This window comes from Anser anser, assembly GCF_964211835.1.
Source record: "Anser anser genome assembly, chromosome: 3".
NCBI lineage: Eukaryota > Metazoa > Chordata > Aves > Anseriformes > Anatidae > Anser > Anser anser.
Window position 1 is genome coordinate 65,290,440 of NC_139722.1, and position 21,453 is coordinate 65,311,892.

General features: G+C 42.5%; 1 protein-coding gene across 1 annotated transcript in view; it reads left to right on the plus strand.

The window, feature by feature from the left end:
- Positions 1–6,374: 6,374 nt before the first annotated feature.
- The window catches only part of AIG1 (androgen induced 1), a 124,056-nt gene continuing 108,977 nt past the window's right edge, over positions 6,375–21,453 (plus strand). Inside the window, exon 1 of the mRNA XM_083828773.1 lies at positions 6,375–6,669. Within this exon, the coding sequence (XP_083684899.1) occupies positions 6,529–6,669 (141 nt within the window). The 5' untranslated portion in view covers positions 6,375–6,528. The remainder of the gene's footprint in view (positions 6,670–21,453) is intronic.

A 21,453-nucleotide genomic window follows, 5' to 3' on the forward strand; every position in this document is an offset into this window, starting at 1 on the left:
GACTGTTTAGGTTCAGAAAACATGAAGAGAAAGGTCAGTTTTGTGATTAATCTAAACCAGTCAAAATTAAATGTAGTGTTCCAAAGATTGAGATTGGTTTCTGAATCCCAGTGTGCCACCTGGGCTGCTCATAAATGATAAAGCTGCTAGGTTAGTGGCTGAATAAGTACATGCAAGACTTGAAGATGCTTGAAAATAGGCTATGTTTTGTGCATAATGTCCAGAACCAGAACTTCTGGACATTCACATGGACATTCTGGCACCTACATTCACATAAACATTTTTTTAATAAATAAATAAATAAATTGAAATCTTGTGCGTTTTTAATTACCCCTAGCAATTGCCAATTACTATAGTAACTAGTCAGATTTACTAGATAATTTAGTCAAAAAAGGCACCTAAATGTTTTCAAAGGTATCCTATTTATCTCTGCGATTACTTGCACAAATGACATCCCAATTCATCCTCTTCTAGTTTATTCTATTGGACTCTATCCACATACTGTTAAACCTTGTAATAATACTCCTTTGCTTCTACTTAAACTGCTTTCTCTTCATGATGAATCTGTGAAGCATATACAAGTGTGTTCCTCCTGTAAACAGAAAATGATGGCAAAGTAACTTGTGGCTCAAGTTACATGAGCTAAGTGCCAGGTCCTGTGCTTTGGCCACAACAACCCCATGCAGCGCTACAGGCTTGGGGCAGAGTGGCTGGAAAGCTGTGCAGAGGAAAGGGATCTGGGGTTGTTGGTTGATGCTCGCCTGAACATGAGCCAGCAGTGTGCCCAGGTGGCCAAGAAGGCCACCGGCATCCTGGCTTGTATCAGGAATAGTGCAGCCAGCAGGACCAGGGAGGTGATCGTCCTCCTGTACTCAGCTCTGGTGAGGCTGCAGCTCGAGTACTGTGTTCAGCTTTGGGCCCCTCACTACAAGAAGGACATCGAGGCCCTGGAGAGTGTCCAGAGCAGGGCTACGAAGCTGGTGAAGGGCCTGGAACACAAGTCCTGTGAGGAGCGGCTGAGGGAGCTGCTCTTCTCGCAGGTACCTAGTGACAGGACTAGAGGGAATGGCCTCAAGTTGTGCCAGGGGAGGTTCAGGTTGGAAATTAGGCGACATTTCTTCTCAGAAAGAGTGGTCAGGCATTGGGACAGGTTGCCCAGGGAGGTGGTGGCGTCACCGTCCCTGGGGGTGTTTAAGGAAAGGCTGGACGTGGTGCTCAGGGACATGGTTTAGTGGGTGACATTGGTGGTAGGGGGATGGTTGGACCACATGATCTTGGCGGTCTCTTCCAACCTTAATGATTCTATGATTTGTTCATTCAATTAGTGAATTTGAGATTTGGGGTCAGGACCTGTGGCAGCCAAAATATTCTCACAAATATTAAGTACTAGTTTTTCTTTGTACACACCCGTTATGTATCTCTTATTCCATTGTGTCCTCCGCAGCGGTTTATGTGTATTGTAGAACTGTACTGTCATTCAGGAAAGCAAGAATTATGGTTATTTCATGCACTTGTAGAGAAATTCCCATGATGCAGCTGTCTCAAAAAAATTTAATTTTGTTCCAGCAGGTGGGTAGCAAGCATCATAATGCAGAAAGAGGTGGTTGTGAGAGAATTCAAAATCATTTCAATGAGTTCATTTATTCACATTCGTGCTGATTTATCTAAGAGCTCAAATGTGCAATACTCTACAGCTGGTTTCTTTCTGAAGGTTGGTCTAGACCTCTTGCTTCTCCCTTACTTTTCTCCTTTAAGGCATATTATCTTTCTGTCCTCTTCAATTAATCCCAATGAAATGATCATAAGACTACAAAAATATAGAAAGCTGAACAGTGGAGAAAGTTATTCATGGTTTTTTCCTAAACCCAATTTGCAGTTCAGTTTTTGTATCACATCAGTGTGTGTGTTTGCCTCCCTTTTCACTTACATTTTCAGAGCTTTTTTGTGGTGGGGTTTTTACTTGTTTGCTTGTTTTTGCAGTATGATAGGGTCCTACTGACAAAAGTTAATCAACTTACACAGCAATGTACACATTCACATACACATACACAACTCCTGATTTGTATAATAAGGCTTTTTCGTTCTAAAAATCACCACTTCAAGAAATTCTAATTTAACAGAGAGGCTGAATGCAGCAAATTTTATCTGCTTGTCTCTCATTTATAGCAAGAAAGTTCATGGTCTTACAGGATAAAACAAAGTTTAACTTGCAGAGGGGATGAATGAATTTCCAGCTCCCCCAGACTCTGTTCCACTTATCTCCTGGTTGTCTCTGCTCCAGCTCTATTTCCCACTATAAGGTATAGATAGATATATACTGTAGACTAGCCAGAACAAAATGTTCAATTAGTAACTTCACTGCCATTCTTAAACCTAAACTTAAAACAAAATTAGCAACAATATTTTCAGTCATCAAGTAGCTCCAGAAGTGTTATTAAACACATTGCTCTTTAGACCTCACACAAATGTGTTCTTTTGATTTTATTCTCTTTTTAATTTATCCCTCAATTTTTTCATTTATATCTGTACGAAGTAAATTTCCCTAATTTAAGAAAGTAAAAATAGGGAATGAAGGAATAAAACTTGACTGAATTTTATTAGTGCTATTAACAGTGGGCTCAGTTATAGCAGTGTTTACCAAGGATTTTGAGCTGCATACTCGTTTGATACATGGGGTCATTTACTACCTTAGTGATAGCTGTCCTGACTGATGAGCCATATATTAAATACATACATACAATCTTAGAACATTTCTAAAGACTCCTCTGTCTTAGACAAAGGCAAGATATTTTATTTTCAAAAATTGCCTGTTGATCTTTAACTTGCAGTGTTGCCAGTAATTTCACTTATATCCATTGCAAGAAAGCTTAATTTTTGCATCTCTGCTTCTGTGGGACTCACACTCCCACACATCCAAGTACACTTACCTTGGCACAGTTTGTACACTCTGCCTCAAATATTAGAATTGCAGTATCAAGTGCATTGCCAAGAACACACTGTGATGAGGCAGCACTTACCAATTTCCTATGAGTTCAAGCATGCATTACTGTGTATTATTCTTTGGAGGCAACTGCTTGTGGCATAATTCCTTGTGAACAGCACACTTCCATCTAAAGCAATTGCATAAGAGAAGGCAAAGGAGACCCAAAAGTTTCAAAATATCTCTAAAAGATCATTCACCAATGTTTTCCTTAATACAAAATACAATGCTGTTCAGAAATTCAAATGTTGTTCATTTAAAAAAGAAAAAAATAGAAAAAAAAAATTAAAAGAGAGAAAAAAATATCCACACAAGCATTCTCACCTGCTAGATGTTACATGCTATTCTCCCAAAGTACCTAACAGCAAAAAATGCATTTCCTAATAACAAGTGGATGGGAAACCCACTTTTTCAGATGTTTTTTCCACTCAGTTCTGTGACATATTTGCAGGCATCTTGCTTCTTATTCCCCGTAGTACCTAGTGTTTCTTAACATCCCCCATCCCAGATATACCAGTGCTTCTGACTCTCTCTCCTTTCTAAACCCATATTCCACCTCTTCTGAATGACAAGCATGATCCAAGTCAAACTCTCACTTTCAAACAAACTTACAGTATGTGACTTTGGAAAATTCAGTTGAGGCTTTTCACAATTTACAATTGGAAAAATGTACAATTTACCTGAAAAAATCACAGCTTGGTACTGAATATCATATTCTACGCGTTTATAGTCCACCTTACTACTACTTATGTACATAATCAAAAAACTGAGATCTAAAGATATCACAAAATATGGAAAAGTTGCATTCATGTAGCAACAGAAAGGGCAAATTAGTAAATTACTCATTTTTACTTTGCTGAAAAACAGTAAGACCAAATCTCACAGGAGAAAAAAATCCACTGCAAACCCATTTCAACCACAGCCAAAAAAGACCTTGCCGCTTTGCTTTCAACAGACGGCGAGTATAAACTCTGGAGTAGCACATAAAGGCTAATGGCAGCCTACAATCTAATTAGTCCTTATTATAATACTGTCGAGAGATTCAACAGATATTTCTTCAAAAAGGACACAGGCACAAACAGCCCACCCACAAAGGAATTCAGTTTCCTTTCAGAGGTCTAGAAATGCTTAATAAAGAAGAGTCTTTGACCAGGAAGAAGCTTGGCTGGGCCCGGCATGTTAGTTAGCCTGCCTTGAGATTTTCATGACTGAAGAAAAAAAAACAGGGAACAAAAGTGTTTATACATTCTGCTTCGTTTAGACTTTCACCTTGGATTACAAGGCCGAGTGAAGTTTTTCTTCGTGTGAGGTTAGGATTTTCTGCAAGTTTTGCTGAGATTTCTAAGGAAGATTGGAGAGCAGAATTGAAGAGCATTAAAATGGGGCTCCAAAAAGCCTGAGTAGTTTTTTTCTTTTTAAAAAAGTTTTAAGGATGCACAAACCCTGGAGGATGTTTAAAAGTGTGTGACTAAAAGGCAAAACAGGAATGGTGGTTTTCAAGACGTGTTCAGCGAGGACTCATGTCTGTGGTACTGTATTAGTGACACAGAGGTGCACTTAGAGAAGTAGAGGACAGACCCCCTAAGGCTTAAGACAGCCCCAAATTCTTCATGTCAGAGGCAGATCTCAAGACACAAGTGTGTGCATGTGTACGTCCGTGATCAGTCATGCTGTAGAGCTCTGCACAGTTACTTGCCTCTAAGAGCTTACAGAACTGCAGTGCAGCAAGACTCGCACACTGAGGGTGCCTCTGCAGCAGCACTACAGATCAAGAGTGTATTTTAGCAGTAAATCTCTTGATCATCCAGACTTACACCGCGCTTTGGTTTGTAACTTGACATCCATCACAAAGCAAGCTGGATTCCTTTTGAATAAAACCAGAACAGAAGATGTGTTTCAGGGGTTCACTTAAAGCTCTCTGGCCTCCAATGAACACTCAGTCCACAGGTCCAAGTAAGAGCTAGCCTGAAGTGAAACCGCCTTCAACACATGCAGTTCAGGCATCGGGTTCTCAGCAACGGTGCTGTTCCACTTGCACTGGGGCACACTACTGATGCTATTAGCACGGAAGCTATAAGCACGGTCTCCTATTGTATTGCAGACCATTACGTTTCATCGCTACCTCTTACACTGGACCTTAAGATTTCAGTGAAACCAAACCCTTTTAGCCTGTTAGACTGTAAAATGTATTTTAATACATACCACAGAGGGTCTGATTGCCTAATGTGCTTGCTTGTGGCTCAGAACTGATTGGTAAGATAGCCTGAATGATCTGGTGGGAAATTTGTGCTCCATGCTCCCAGTGGATTCTTTGACCAAGCCTGAATTACAGTTCCTCTACAGAAGCAGGGGTCTTAAACTGTCCTAATTTCATCTACGATAGCTGCTAGCACGTGTTCTCCCAAATGGTCCTTTGTTTTAGCAGAACTTGAACACAGCAGATACCAGATTAAGAGGCATGCAAGATTAAGATTTTACTCATTATGTAATGAATAAAAGTAGGGAACACATTGCACAGTCATTGATTCAAATTTTTATTGTTCAAATATTTATTTCAGAAGACAGATGTATGGAGATATTTGTATGAAGATTGTATTTATAGAAGACATTTGTCTATCCAAGCTCAGGCATCACTGTGTGTGTTTATAACAACTTTTCCATATGGTGGAACAATTTAATGTGTAGCCCGCGACCAAGCACGTTAAGACCCTTTCCTTTTCAGGGTGCAGAAGCCCCAAGCACAGGACCCCCTCAGTTGCTCCTGCCATCAAAGCTGCCTTCCAGATCAAACCTCAGCTGACAGAAACTGACCTTGCCCTTGAGCACAGCCTGGCATGGTGATCCCTCACACCACATGGGTGCTCACCTCCACAGGTGCCATCTTGCACTTGATTTTGCGCCTGTGAGGTACTTTTTTAGTGCCATGTCGTTTTTTCTGTTTTCTCCTGGACTAAAGGAAGAGGACCAGGTCTGAGGGCCTGCGCAGATGCCACAAGACCAATATGGAGATCCAGGAGAGCCATGGGCAAGGCCGAGGGCCCAAACCTAACACGGTGCCAGCCGCTCTGCAGGTTACAACCAGCGGCCCTGCGCTTCGCTCTACATAAAGTGTCGGTGTGGGGCCGACGGCCCCAGCTCCCCCGGCCCCTGTATTGATTAAAAACCGCAATTACGGCCGGATTTAATTTTTCACTCAGCAGTGGGGCACCCAAAACAGCTTTCCCCCACACACCCCTTCCTTCCCAGGGCCGCTCCCCTCCGTCCCCTCACCTGCCCGCCGGGCCCGGAGCCCGGCACCGCGCCCCCCCCCTCCCTCCACCGCCTCCCCGGGGCCGCTGCCGCCCTCCCCGGCCCCAGCGGGCACCGGCGCGGCCGCTCCGCTCCGCTCCGCCCCGGCCGGGGGCGCCGGGAGGCCGGGCGGCAGCGGCGCGCAGGGCCGGGCACGGGCGGAAGCGCAGCCCGGGCTGGGCCGGCACCGCCACACGCCGCCCGCCGCCGCCACCGGGGCCGCCGCCGCCGGGGCCGCCTCCCCGTGAGCCGCTCGCAACATGGCGCTGGTGCCGTGCCAGGTGCTGCGCGCCGCCATCCTGCTGTCCTACTGCTCCATCCTCTGCAACTACAAGGCCATCGACATGCCCGCGCACCAGACCTACGGGGGCAGCTGGAAATTCCTGACCTTCATAGACCTGGTAAGTGTGCGTGTGCTCTGTGTGTGCGTGCCCCTGCCCGTTTAACGGCGGCGACCTCAAGGCGGGGACGGCGCAGGGGGACCCGCACCGCGCCCCGGGGCGCTCGGCCCCCGGCAGGTGCAGGCAGAGGCGCCGGGCGGCTCGGCTCCCCGGCTCCCCGCCGGAGCCCGTGGCACAAAGGACGCCTCGCTGCGCTTCTCTCCGCCCCGGATCCGGGCCGGGGACGGCCGCCGGAGCGCCACCAGCCCGGTGCGGCAGCGGGGCCGCGTTTGGCCCCGGCTCCGCCGGCGGCGCGGCCTCGCTCGGAGCCTTGCGGTGGGAGGGGAGGGGCGGGAGCAGGGCCGGGAGGGGAGGGGAAAGCGCTCTGCCTTCGGAAATGAGGGAGCTGCTTCCCCTCAGCGCCTACAACAGCCCCCTTCGGTTCCTTTTCTTTGAGTCTACGGGCATTTTACGGTTCCTGCAGCTACGGAAATGTCTCAAAATGCCAGTATCTCAGTGCTTCCCCGTGCTTCCAGTGCTTCTTACAGCTTGCTTCTAGGTTCACAAGTACTGCTGCTGCTGTGTGAGCAGCCTCAGCACCCCACATCCAGCCCGTAGGTTGGGTTTGTGGAGACCAAAGTTATACACTGCTAACCTCGTAGGTGGAGCGTGGAAGTTTCCTTATCAGGGTTAAGCAAAGGTTCATCGCGGTCCATTTTTATTTAGAGAGAAGAAGCAGCTCACGTATTTTTCATGTAGCCAGGACAATTTTTGTGTTGGGTGTGAAAAATTGGCCGGATGTTTGGGGATCCACAACCCCAACTAGTGCTTTACTGCTACTTTGAAGCGGTGTCTTAAGGCCTGATTTTCTCCTGGGAGACAAACTAATGTTTAAATTCGCCTTTTTTATTCTCTCAGGCTACTGAACAGTACAGGCAATGATAGTAATTGATAGAAGTTAGCACCGAATCCCAGTAAATTAGGGATCGACTTCAGTGGGGATTGAATTGGTTGTAAACCAGCTAAAGCTAAAAGCCAGTGATGTGGTTTCGAGTTTCCTCCTTTTTCTTCCCTCTTCTAGCCCTGACAGTTGCTTGAGGATTAAGTGAACTGAGGCTGTCATACACTGAAAATAACATTTGACAGTACATTATATTCATTACTTCTGCAAAATTACAGTCTGCTGTCCATGGCAAGTTCATGTGGACTTTCCTGTCAAAACACACACGTGGTTCAGGCTACTTCTGACGTGGCCCTAAAGGTCAAGGTAAATATAGAGTGCATTTTGAAGTGTTTAGAACAGTGATCAGCTGTAACTAGTCATTTCTGTCATTTAGCTGATGCTTGTCATGTGTTTCTCATAGTTACCAAGTTGTATAGGTGAGAAAAGGTTAATAGCTCCTTACAGTCTTCACTCCTCCAAATAACAGACACAACTGCTTGCATGCTTTTCTCAGTGACTTGCCAGCAGATAGACCTCCCCGCTTGTTGACAATGTTTACTTATGACCAAAAGGCCCTGGTCGTGTGTTATCTAAGCAAATATACCTTCACTTCTCCCGGGACAACTGGGAGACTTGAAGAAACAAAATACTGTTAGATTCGTGAGGAGGATACCAGGAGGAGAGGTTGAAAGATGTTAGGCACACTTCCAAAATCCTGTGTGTTGGCTTAGTCTCGAAAAACTCTTCCATAAGTTTCAGCTTCCTCAGCCATGTGCAGTGTTCCTCTGTCAGTCATTTTCAGAGTCTGTCTAGACAAAATAGCAGCCATGCCAGAGTCTTGGCAGACGTGTTCCTGCTACAGATTGTACCTCCACAAGCAGAGATTTCATCTTTGACATCATAGAAGCACGTAGAAAATCTGTTTCCAAAAACAGCTACCACTTTTGGAGAAAAGTGAGTTTATGAACTGAATCTGAAAAATCACTTGGATTTTTTTCACCTGCCCATTTATAATGGAGCATTCCTCTCAGTCTCAGCGTCAGTAAACGTCTCAGAGATTCAGGTAGCTGGCTTTGCAGAGGTACTATGTGAAATGACTTAAAATTATCCTGCATGTAATAGAATTTTGAATCAAATTATGAAAATCTAGTGTTTGGACACTGAAACACTAGACAGAGTAAAATATTCTAAATGTATTTATTGATCTGAACAGCACTTAACACAATTTGTAGAAGTCAAGCATTAAGAGGAAACTGTTTCATACAAAGCTAAAGCTGTATGGTACCTGTCCATCCATAACATTTTGGATGTTTACAGCTAAGTAATATTGTCTTGGGTGCCAGTATTCCTGCTTAATCTCACCTGTCCTTGGATTATGAAGGAAAATAAGCACTATTGATGACTTCTAACTGCTGTCATTCCAATTACTGACTCTGTTTCTTTGCAGTTGCTAATATGGTGGCAACATTCCCGAAACATCCCTGTCTATTACCATAGACATGTTTCTATTTCCATATTTTTCTGGTTTATGAAGCAATGTACTGGAATGGAGAATGTACTGAAAGTATGCTTTGTCAGTACACTGGTGATGCTCCTCACTGTTACTAATGATCATTTCTCCACTTGGGGCTTTCTCCTGAGTATGTGAAGGTGATAGGTGCTTGCCTCGCTTATTCCAAAAGTGGAACAGACTTCTGCTTAGTACCAGTGTCATTACAGAGGAAGAAAGGGAGATGCAGAGAGGTAAAGAATTGCTGCCAAGACCAGTTAGTGGGCCCAGCAGATCAAATTATTGAATTTAACATTCAGGCTACTTCAAAACTAGAACATGTTGCTTCAATTTAGCCTCACAATACAAACCAAGCTCCGAAGTTAGTTCCTGTGGGAATGGCAAGGAACTGGATTTAGGTGGGATACACCAAGAGATCTGCCTAAAATCTCCTGTATAGCTGCCTTTGTTAGATTCACCACTTGGTGCTTCAGTAGTGGATTGCTCCACCGTTCCCTGCACCATTATCCGTAAGTTCATTGCTGAGCCTCATAGTGAAAGTTATCGTAGGGTGAAAATGATGCCAGTACAAAAGGATTCTTTGCAACAAGTTTGTCAGCTGCATAAATCTTCCAGAAATCTTCCCTACTTGTACCTCTGTTTGTTCGGCTCTCTAAGTGCTGGAAGTAGCCAAATTAAAGATAACTGGGTCGTTCTGCAGACACTGTAATCACGCACCTGCCTTTATAAACACATTTGTTGAGGGATCCCTTTCTGACAACTTTTCTAAAATGGCAGGATCCTTAATGCTGTAGGGATTAAGTTTTATTTCTCTTGGTTCTTTTATTATTGTCGCGAGAGGAGACAAAAAATAAACGCAATTTGTATTCTGGAATGAAGTGGAGCCTGTGGGTGCCAAAGGAGGACCACCTCTACTTTTTGTGTTTAGATTTGTGTGTTAATTAGCAGAAAAGTATCTCATCCTAAGTATGTATCTCTTTAATAAGGGGTGCCTCATCTAAATAGCTTGTAACTTTTATTGTGCAGTTTCTGTGGAAATTTTATTCTTCAAACAGGCATGAATAAACCAAGATACGCTGTTGCACGCACATATGCTTGCAATAACAAAATCCTGTTTGGATTTTTTAATCATAGGGGCTCTCTGACAGGCTGATCAGGGTAGTTACAGAGACAAAAAACAAGACTGGCTTTTTGGAAGCAGTCTCAAGTGTTATGTTTTATGATTATGATTAATGTCCCTGTTTTGAATAACAGAATGTTAACACGAGTATTCATACCTCGATTCAGGGCAGCCAAGGCAAGGGAGAAATTCATTTTGCTTATATATAAATCTGTCTGGCCATATATTTTTATTACTCCCGTAAAAGAAATAGCAAGATGTCTGTGTATCTACTTTTATACGTTGCTGGCAGATTGAGTTCCACAGAAAAACAATTACAAGTTTTGCTTGCAGTTTATTTTTTGCTAATACATGCTGTATTTGTTGTGTAGAAAATATCCTTAGATTTAGTTTCATTAAGTTTAAATAAGTCATCAAAACTTAGTTCATTTCTTGCCTTTGGAAAAATGCAGAGGGGCAAGTTACCAACTAGGAACTAGAATTTGTAGATCTGTCATTTATCCTTTACATTTTTTGTTTATTAGTTATTAAGTCGTGTGAGGTACAGTTATTAGAAAAAAAGATATCTGCTTAACAAAGCAAGGCTAAAATTATAGATTATTTGTGCCCATTCTGAATTTAGCCATATGGATAGGAAAGAGCATGACCAATAAATGCCAGTGGCCAGAAGAAGTCAGAAGTGAGGAATAAATTGAGGCTTTTCCTTAAGTAAAAGTCAAAAAGTCAGCTTGATTGCAAACAGGCTATGTAGTCATCGCCTGCTGTAAAATTAGATCATTTTATATTAGAAGAAGATGTATTGTTTACCTTATGAAATCACAATGCCTCAGTGTTAGTAGTACTCTATTACAGTACATAGACTCTTACCGCTAATATTAATTCAGTATTTACAAAATACAGATTTTGCTCTGGGCTTGTGCTTCTCTGGCACTGCACTTGAAAGTCCTCACTGTAGATGCTCTGAAATCATTTGTGAAATGGAATCTATAAATTCAGGGAAGTTAAGGTTGATTAGCTGGCCACCAGGTAGTGGTATTTGAGGTAAAGCAGAGTTTAGAAAGTTACGTTGGTTTTCTTTGTCATTCATTATCCATATAATCAAATATTTCACAAATTTCATACTGTGTTCATAAATACAGATGTAAATTCTTGACTTCTCCTCTATGTGGTATTATCCTGCATGTATTCACCGCATCTGTTACAGATTATAAGCGAGATCCTCTTGCTTTACTGCTGTAAACTCTTTAGTTTCTTTCGTGCCCTTTCTGAGCTGCTGCAGTTTCTCGCTGAGGTCTGGAGATCAAAAGGCAGTTTGCGTTCCAGACTGCGCGGTTGGCTCGCTACCTGAAGTTGAGCGAGTTTCATTGCTAACTGTATGGGTTGAACTTGCTGCAACACAGAGGACACGGGTGAAAACGTATTCCACACTCTATGGAATATAATTGCATGACTCTTTTCCAGGATTTCCTTTACTGAAACGAATTTCACCTTCTGCTCCTCTCTTTCGTCATCTGTGAAGTTACCCTGATATTCACCCATCTTTGTCAAGTGCTTTATGGCTTCTGTGTAAAGAGACTACAGAAGTGTAAGATATTATCTTGTATGACTCCCAGAGGTAGTTCATCAGCATGTCTAGGTATCTGTGTGCTTACTATAGCACAGAATGCAGGCACCAGTGTTTATCAATTTATGGAGGAAGAAACTAAGGGCTTGCTTCTTTAGGAATAACAAGGTGAGGTTTCTTAATGGTGCTTAATGTGTTTGAGAGAATAGGCAACAATATAGGTAAAGGAGCCTTTTAATAAGTACGTCTTTTAGAGCTTTCTTGTTCCCTCTCTGGCTATAAACATGTCAGAGAAACAGTTGTGTGTAGTGCTGTCAGTGCAGTAATAAAAACATAATGGTATCACCGTTTGTTATCGAGAGACCATGTTTTCCATTTGCTTTTGGTAGCACAAGTTCAGTGAAATTCGAGCGCCGTATGAAGCATTCTGTTTTCACATTACATTAGCATGTCTTTATTTTACAATTGGACTTAAGTATGTTCAACATTTAATTTGGGAATTCTTGGGAAAGTTATGGCTGTCATGAAATATTAGTGTTGGCAGAAGGGTTGGCAGTGGAAGGGAGGCGAGTAGAAGAGAGGACAAATTGGGATCACTTACTATGGTGATAGATTTAACTAACGACAGTAATATTATTTTATAACTTGGAGTATGTAAGTGATAGATAACAGTGCTATGTTATAAAACAGTGAAAAGTCCAAGTTTGCCAAAGCAGTACCAGAAGATGACAACTTCAAGCAGTTGGTTTAGTAGATTTTCTGTTCCCTTTGAAAAAAATCCTATTTACATTGCATTGCAGTTGAAGGATTTTCTTCATAATTTTATTTTAATGGTAAGAATAACTCAGTTTTTCTTATATGTATCCATATGACAAAGTTATTAAGTATTTTAAACAATAAATTTACACAATGACAACACACCCAGTGTATCTCAAAGAATTTCTATGAAGTTAAAGCTGGGGTTCTGGGCTGTACTAATTCTTTGTGAATATAAATCAATAATAAAATATTTAATTGCTGTATGTGTTTTTGATACTATATTTGTTATACTAATGAGGCCATATAAGCTTATATAAGAAAAAAAATTGAGAGATTGACCTTCTTAAGTTGTACTGGAGATCTATATAGCCTATTAAGTAATATTTCAAATAACATAGTAAATTGCAGACTTAGTCTTTCAAATTAGAAATATTTTAAATAAAATCAAATTCCATTTGACTCTTTGCAGTTAGATCTACCTGAGGCTGTACTTAAAATTGCATGGTAGAAGTCCATGCAGGTTGTTGCTTGCTTCGCTCTTCGGGTGGAAAAAAAAATCGATCATGGTATCTGAAAATAGGGAAACACACAATAATCTTTTATTATCGGTGTGATGGAAAAATAATATGTGCCATTATGTCCTCCTAACAAAATAAACTTGTTTGCAGATTTGAACAAAGTACAATGACAATAAAATAGAATAAAATCAAGTTGAAAAAATAGGCAATTCTGCAATGTATGAAATATGGTATAATGTAGATGTATTACAAAAGATTGACAAGTGTGTGAACAAAGCAATAAAATCAAAATATTTCAGGTTGCTTTCATTATATGCAGTCATTTCTGTGCTGCATCTTTCCATATTTAATAAGTGGAGTTGTCAGTGCCTACCTATCCTAATGCGGTAAGTATCTAGAAAACACTTTTCTAATGGAGCTAATTTAATACAGAATCTGATGTTGGGAGGCGCTCGGCACAGGTGGAGAATTCCTTGTCATTTAGAGTTGTAATTGCTAATGCAACTACATGACCAACACCAGTGACACGTTTATATTTTTTCAGCAGAATTAAGAGTGAAAGAAATATTGGCGTGTAATAACTTCACACGATACTGGACACATTCCTGTATTTGAAACCAGAGGGATGTTATTGCTTGCAATATACACATGTAAAACGTCTAATTCCTCTCTATTTTTTTTTGTTTGTTTGTTTTCTTTCAATTGTCTGAGTCTGAGGGTCAGGTTCACACCTTGGATGTCCAGGTTTATATGTGATTTATAAGGCAGAAAGAAAATTGGCAATGCCTTGGTTTATTTTGAAGACCCAAGTGAAACACAAACTTCTTGTTCGCTCTGTGAATGGGGTGAATATGGAAAGCTTTCTTGCTTCTTATGGAAACTTTTTCAAGTTTTGTCTTATTCACCTGCATTTATTTGAATAACTACATTTTACCTATCCCATATTTTCAAAAGCCCTGAATTTGTTACTAGTCTTCAAAGCCTTACATCCTTTGTTACCTTTTTATTATATAAGATGCAAGATTTTTTCAACTCAGCGTAGCGACGTTTACTACAACTGAAAAAGGTGTGTTTAGCTTTAGTGGATGGAAAACTTAGCAGCAGCCTGAAGGGAAAAAAGCAAACAAATAAAACAGTGGGAAGCTGAAGTAAAACTTCTAGCTATTTCAAAGAGGAACAAACGAAAGTAAAATAAAATAACACATTTTGGTAAGACTTAAAAGCAAGTCCCTTTCCCAGTTTGAACTGGGGTTAAGTGGTTTGAGGATTTTCATCAGCAATTTACCAGTTATCTCAGGGTATTTTACATGCTCTTGACATATAGTTGGCATTGTTTGTTGTTGTTTTGTTTGTTTGTTTTGCAATATACTGCAAAATGTAGAGATTCTATTGGCTGGAAACAGGCTAAGCTCATATGAAGTTCTGGGAGGAAATCAGAACCTGATTGTCATTTGTACGAAGGCTCCTTCTGGCAGTTTAGGTAAGTCCCTGTTTTCCCTCTCAAGTTGGAAAGAAACATTTGAATGCCTCATGCAACAATCCCTGAACATCTTGTCTTGCCACTGTCCTTGCAAGCATCCTGTTTACAGTAGGGTTTTCCAAACAAATACTTGTCAAAGGGTGCAATTATATCATAATTTCCACTGAAATCTGTGCGCAACTGACATAGCTCAGGTATTTTTGCCACAGTTGTCTGTAAGGTTGGTCATTTCAGGGTGTTTCAGGACTGCTTACAGTAGAGCTTAAAACAAAACTAGTAGTGCTGGATTTTTACTAGCTGAATATTAGGTGTCCTGATAAAGCAGAACAGAATGTGCAGGAGGGGAGAATGTCAAATCCCTTGCTAATTCCTTGCTAGCAAAGCACAAGGAGTGGTACATTTTTGCAATGAATTAGTGTAAATGAAACAATTTATGAGAATTTACCTGCACAAATGCTGCTAGATGCTTCAGACTGTTTGAGTTGGTTGTATAAGGGCTTTGCAAGGAATTTCAGTTTTGCTCTGGCTTATTTTTGGTTTTGAGCAGTGCCGTCTGTATCTATATATATATTTAAACCTTTGTGTACCTGAGGGTGAATTTACTGTTTTTTTTTCCTTTCCTCTATTTGTATATATTTATCAGGTATCTTGAAGCCTTCTGGCCCTGGCAGCACATAAGTAACAAAATGTTATTTATTATTATTATTGCAAGTATTATTAGAATTAAGTAGGAGTGGGAGTTCCGCATGCAGAGCACAGGTGGCATATGTTCCTAAATGTACTTGTTTCAGATGCAAGAGGAAGAAAAAAGAAGCTGCTTTTAATGCTGCTGTATAAATTGGTAAAATGCATGAATGCTGAAGGAATGTTTTCTCTGTGAGATGCTTAACAAGCTCGTGGCTGAAGAGATAGAAGCATTTCATACAGCTAATATTCAGGCTAGCATCTGTGTGTGATCCTGAGACACTGCAGTAGGGCTCTCTTCCCTAGAGAAGACGCAAGTTGTCATGCCCAAATGCCGGTGCAGGCTCAGCTCTGTGAAGGCTGCAAGTAGAAAAAGTGGGAGAGAACAGGAAGAGATGACAGCACGTCGCGCTGGGGTGAGCAGGTGAGAGAGCACGCCATCTGACGCGCCTAGTGCTGTGACAAGCTGGTGTTTGGGTGTGTGCCAGCTATGAGGATGAAATGAGGGAAAACAAGGTGTGGAGTTAGAAAGCGGCCAGTATTTCTCACCCAAACCAGCGTGTGTTGGGGCTCCCTCGGACTTCCTCGTCCTCTCCCCATTTCTTCCTCCGACACCCCACCACCGCCACCCCCACGGCCCCCACTGGCAGCGCGGATTCACGTCCCTGCAGGACGTGTTCGGCTTAGCCCTCTGCTCTGCAGCGCAGGGTGCCTGCGAAACTTTGCTCTTTGTTGGGAGCCATATGCACTGACAGATGCAGAGGTCCCCATTTGCTGTTCACTTAGGCTCCCAAACGAATTGAAATTCCACGCTGCGAAAACTTTCTTGACCTTACTTTACTTGTTCTAGCAGTGTTCCAAGAACTGAGAATTTGCATGAGCACTAGACACAATTAGCGGCCTTCCTATACGTCCCAGGAAGCGAGTGCTAAGGAGGTGTGAGTCACAGAGGAGACCTCTACCACGTGGGACTGGTGCAAGCACTGTGCTGGTGAACTGGACGGTCAGGAGGCTGAAGGGGATTTGGGGTATTTGGTGACGGATGTGCATCGGTGTGTACATTTGAGATAATTGTTATTTACTTACGCCGCACGCAATATGAAAATATTAAGCTGTGTTCATAAAAGCTGCTCTGTGCTCTAATCTCTCCATATGCTGTGCACACAGAAGAGTAAATTGGCCTGTTAACCACTGAAGGCTGCTTAGGTGACCAGTTAATGAACCGTAGGTAGAATGGTTTGAGGTACCAGACACTGTTCAGTTTTCGAGTGTCAAAGAACTGGAGCTAAGAAGGGAGAGCAGGCAGCTTTCAGGTCAGCTGCCTCATGACCTAGCAGGGCTAGAAAGGGATATTCCTGTATTTATTAAGAAGCTAATGATTGTTTCTAATTCTAACATGTGATTATAGAAGATTAGTATTCAAATCTCCTTGACTCAATGCCAGCATAGTTTCAGAAGCTAAACACCTCTAAATTACCAGAGATAATATCCTATGCTATTAAATCATGTGGCATTTCAAGCTAGGTTTTGTTTTCTTTTTCTCATGGTTTGAGGCAGGAGCTACAAAAATGGTATTGCCAAATTAATTAAAATCTGTTTTGTTCCCATGAAGTATGAGGTTGAGTTAAAATTATGAGATGTATTTTATGCAGATGTATTTTAGAAAATGTCAGAAGGACCTCTCTCTACTTCGGCGATTTGAGCCAGTGGGATCTGAACTTCTCAGTTTTAAAATTCAACCAACAACATAAAAGCAAAGCATGAATGTCTTTGAGGGTGTGCAAGGGATGATTCTAGCCATCGGCTGCTGGCTTCATGAACACAAGTGCTCCCACTTCGCCCTGTTCCATTTGTGTCCCCTATCACCCAGCCAGGCTCCCCAGTTTCACATTTTCCCTTTCTTCCATGTGGGAACCTGCCTGTGCAGCACTCCTTTCCTCATTCCTTCTCATCTCTTCGTACCAGCACCATGTCCATCATCTTTCGGCTCAGTTTCCGAGTTCCAACTGCACACCCAGTCCCCTTCCAGAAGCCTGTTTTCCCCTCTAGTGCTTCTGTTCTTGTCCCCATGGTGCTCGTTATACTTTTCGCACCATTCACGCATCCTGTCTTTTTTCCCTGTGCGTTCACTGCCTTACATTGTCTCATCCTGTCCTCATCCCGTCCATCCCCAATACCTCATCTACTTATTGTCATTCTCGTGTCTTCTTAAAGCACCCAGCATAGGCCCGTAACAACGAAGAATCAGCCACCTTTCACCAGAAAAGCCTGATTTCAGACTAGTGATAGCCTCAAAGAAACCACATTTGGAATCAGGTTGTTACATAAGTATCTTAGCTTTGCTCTCTGCTTCTGAGCAAGTTTTTAAGCATCCTTGTTACAGGAAAAAACACCCATAAGTGTTAAGCATAATGGATCAAGAGCCTAATGTTTGTTATGGTGTTAAAATCTTGTCATTTTTTGGTAGTCTGACATGCAAATTTTTGTGATAAATTTTCCAATTTAGAAGCAGGTCCTTGATAAAAATTGATGTTCCAGTGGAAAAATCAAAATGATGTAGGGAATCGTCAGTCACTGTTTATTCAGTCATTTTATGTCTTTTCTTTCTTGGCAGTTTGTATATTTGAAACGATGCTGAAATTCTTTTAATTGTATTTTATATTTCCTAGCAAGTAAACACATCTTGTAATAGTAATTGTGAGGTTTGAAATCTGCTGCGTGCAGTGAGATGAACAAAAATATTTTGAAACATTGCTTAGCTTATCAGCCATTATTGTTGTTAATAGAGGAAGCTTGCTTTTTTTCATGTGAACGTATATAAGTACTTATCCTTTGTTTGTGTGGGCGGATTGGGAGTGCATGCAGACACGTATGTTGCAATTCAGAATGTGGGAACGGGGGAAGAGGGAAATCTGCATTTCACAGCGGTAACTTCCTATTCAAACCTACAGGGAAGAATATTCCTTCTTGTTAAGGGCTGCCGACCCAAAAGTCTGAGAGAGCCGAGCCTGCCACAGCTCCGTGCCCCCGGGTCCAGCCAGGAGCAAGGTCAAATACGTGCCCAGTAGGCACGCAGAAGCACACCTGTATGACACGTATGTACATGCATGCAGGGCCTACCACAGAGATCAGCACAGGCAGAAACGCTCAGCAGCACTTGGTGTGCACACCACCAACACCCTGCTCCTGCTCCTGTTTCTTGCTGATCAGGGTGAAGGCCTGCTGGTGGGAAATATGCCCAGAAATAGAGTGGGGGTACCTGTGGCAAGTGGCTGGGGTCACTCAGCCACCACAGGGTGCTCACAGGGGTCATGCACTGACCCTCACATATGGACCCTCGCCGCTCTGGGTGCTGACACCACAGAAGCACGGTCCCCTGAGGCCATGGTCTGACTTCAGTTTGTGGCACCGGTTTCCCTCTGCACCCTTGTGTGTGTGAGTGTACACCTTTTATCACGTAACGTAGCAATTTTCCGGGGCTTGAAATTTCCCTGAGAAATGAGTGAACTGACTGAAACGCTGCCTGCTGCTCACAGACCACCTGTGGTTTACATTTGTCACCAGAGTGGTTACTCAGGCAGGGAAGGTTTGGGGTTCCAGTGCAGTGCCCAGTAAAGTCCTTAGGGATCTTACCATAGTGTCTTGTAAGTGTAAAAACAGGTCTCTAAAATGTATGCCAATACAAATAAAATTCTGACTGGGCCAGGAGGTTTAGACTCAAGAATGTCTTGCAAGATACGTCAGCCAAATAGTCAAGTGACAGCTGGAACAAGGAGCGCTCAGCAGATGACCACACAGGGTCTGTAGCCCCCCTGGTTAGCCTCTTTCCTCCCTGTGACCAGCACAGAGTGGGCTGCAGGCTGAGAGCATCACTACGATGGGAGCAGATTTGTGTCGATGCAGTTTGTTGCAGGGAGTCTTTTGTCTTACCACAGGGTTCAATTTGTGTGCCCTGCCATTGGAACCAATGCTCACAATGGCCTAGTGAAAAAATGTCACAAAAGGTCTGTGGATCTTGTAAGAGGTATTTTGGCATTACTTCTGGCAGCTAACAGGAAGGCATTCACTCCATTTTATCCACATTCCTTCTGCTTGGTTTGGATGGGAGGTGACACTCACCATGCTGCTTGTAAGCTAGAAATATGAGAGTTTTCAGCATCTTGCAAGATAAGGCCCTGAAATATTGAAGGTTTTTTTATTATTATTATTATTCTAAGTCTCTTCTGATGTGACAGTAAATTTAGCAATTGTGAATTTCTATGGGAAGGAGAAATCAATCTCACAATTTCTCATTTAAAAAAAAGATTTAGAAAAAGTATTTCAAACTCACGGTTTCAGTGCAGTTGGACTGACCAAGTGAAAACAAAACACTTGATTGTTTTCATTAAGATACTTGGAAAAAATTACATTGTAAACAAATTGGCATTTGCAGTGAGAAATTGTCATTCAGCAATATTTTGCCAACTATATTCGCTGAAAATGGTTTAATCTCTTTTTTTATTATTTTAGGTGCATCGAGATTATGGGGATTAGTACATATTTTGAAGAAGTAACCAAACAATAAGAATGTGGTACAAGCGAAGTCTCCTTTTGGCCAGTTTTTCCCTCCTAGACCTGATATTTTACCTGTTTTGGGTCGTGTGCTCAATGAATGTGTCTAAATGGAGTTTTCCAGGCAAAGAAGCACGGCAATGTGGGGGTAAAACTGTTGAACGAGATGCTTATTTGCATGGTGTGCCTGTATTTCAGTGGTGCATTTTCAGAGGAGGCCTTGGCTGGGTTGTGGCCCACACGTCTTTGAGCCCTGGTTCTGAATCATTCCGGTGTCTTCTGCACCCCTCGGGTTGCCGGCCTGGAGTGTATATATTCTGCAGGAGTCTTGTGTCAGAGAAGACACGTCCTTGCCATTCAGAATTCCTTAGAGTAAACTGACCTTTCTAAAGGACTCTTTTAAGCCAGGTGGATGGGCATTCAGCATTATGAATCAGACCTGGAACAGCCCCATCTTTTATTAATGTAATGTCTCCTGATTTACTGCAGGAAGCCACTGAAATGATTAAGCGTACCGGCAGTCTGCATAAAATGCCTGGGTGACCTCCAAAGCACTATGAGAAATATCAGAGAAAAATTTTAAAACCTGAATGATCAGGTTATAGAAATTAAAGCCATATCTCAGTGTGTTGGAAATGCTGTTAGAATAGGAAGGCAGGCAGTGGCTGCAGAGTGGCAGAAGATTTAGGCCACGTCTCTTCCATAGCACCTATAATGAGTCAGTGCTCTGGGTGGAAAGTGTCTTTCTGCTGGGTTTTTCTTTGCGGTTTTCCTCCTTGGTGATCTTCACAAAAGAAAGCATAGGTAAATACTATAAACGTGTGAAGAGTAACTATTCCAAATAGCCAACCTTGTCTGTTTGCTTGGTATACTCTTATTTCCATATAAACTCTTTAGTTCTCCATCAGCCAAGAAAGATGCAATGCACACGTAGACGGACATCTTCTGATTTCTCTTTAGGACCAAATTAATAAATCCTGCTAGCCAGTATCTTGCTAAGAGTAAAATTGCTTTGTAGTGCCAATTTATTTTGTTACAAGATCTCAAAGCACTTAGGGGGTATTAGCTAACGAAGTTTCACAACATCCCTCTGCAGAGAAGCATCAGATCAGCTGGATATATAGTCATTAAAATCCTCGTGGTGTTATCTTAGTTGTATAACCTATATTTTAGAACACCGCTAATCTCAGGTGGTCCAGGAGGTGATCACTCCCTTCAGTCTTTGGGCTTTTTTGCAGGACGGGGTGGGGCTGGGGTTGGGACTGGCTATTCCAGCAGCACTGTCTGGGTAATGAAACCTCACCCCCAGCCCTCCCCATCGCACCCACTGACTCAGGTGCTGCCGCTGCTACTCACAAAGAGGTGGGAAGCGTGTGGCTATCTGTAGGGGCACGGTGCCTGCCATTAGGAGTGAGTGCAGGGCTGCACTCTTACTGCAGGCAGCTGCTGCCCCTTGGGAGCAGCCAGGCTCAACTCTGACTCCCGTTTTGCCCCAGCTTCATCTGCTCTTCAAGATAAGCCCCACGTCCTACTTTGGCCTCAGCCCTTCCCAGAGCTGCAGCAACAGGCACCATGCTCAGCTTGCTGCAGGAGAAGAGATGGGGAGGGACAGGGTGCTGGTTTGCCTGGTGGATCTAGGAAGGTGGATGTGATGGTACAGGAAGGGTGTGCTGCGG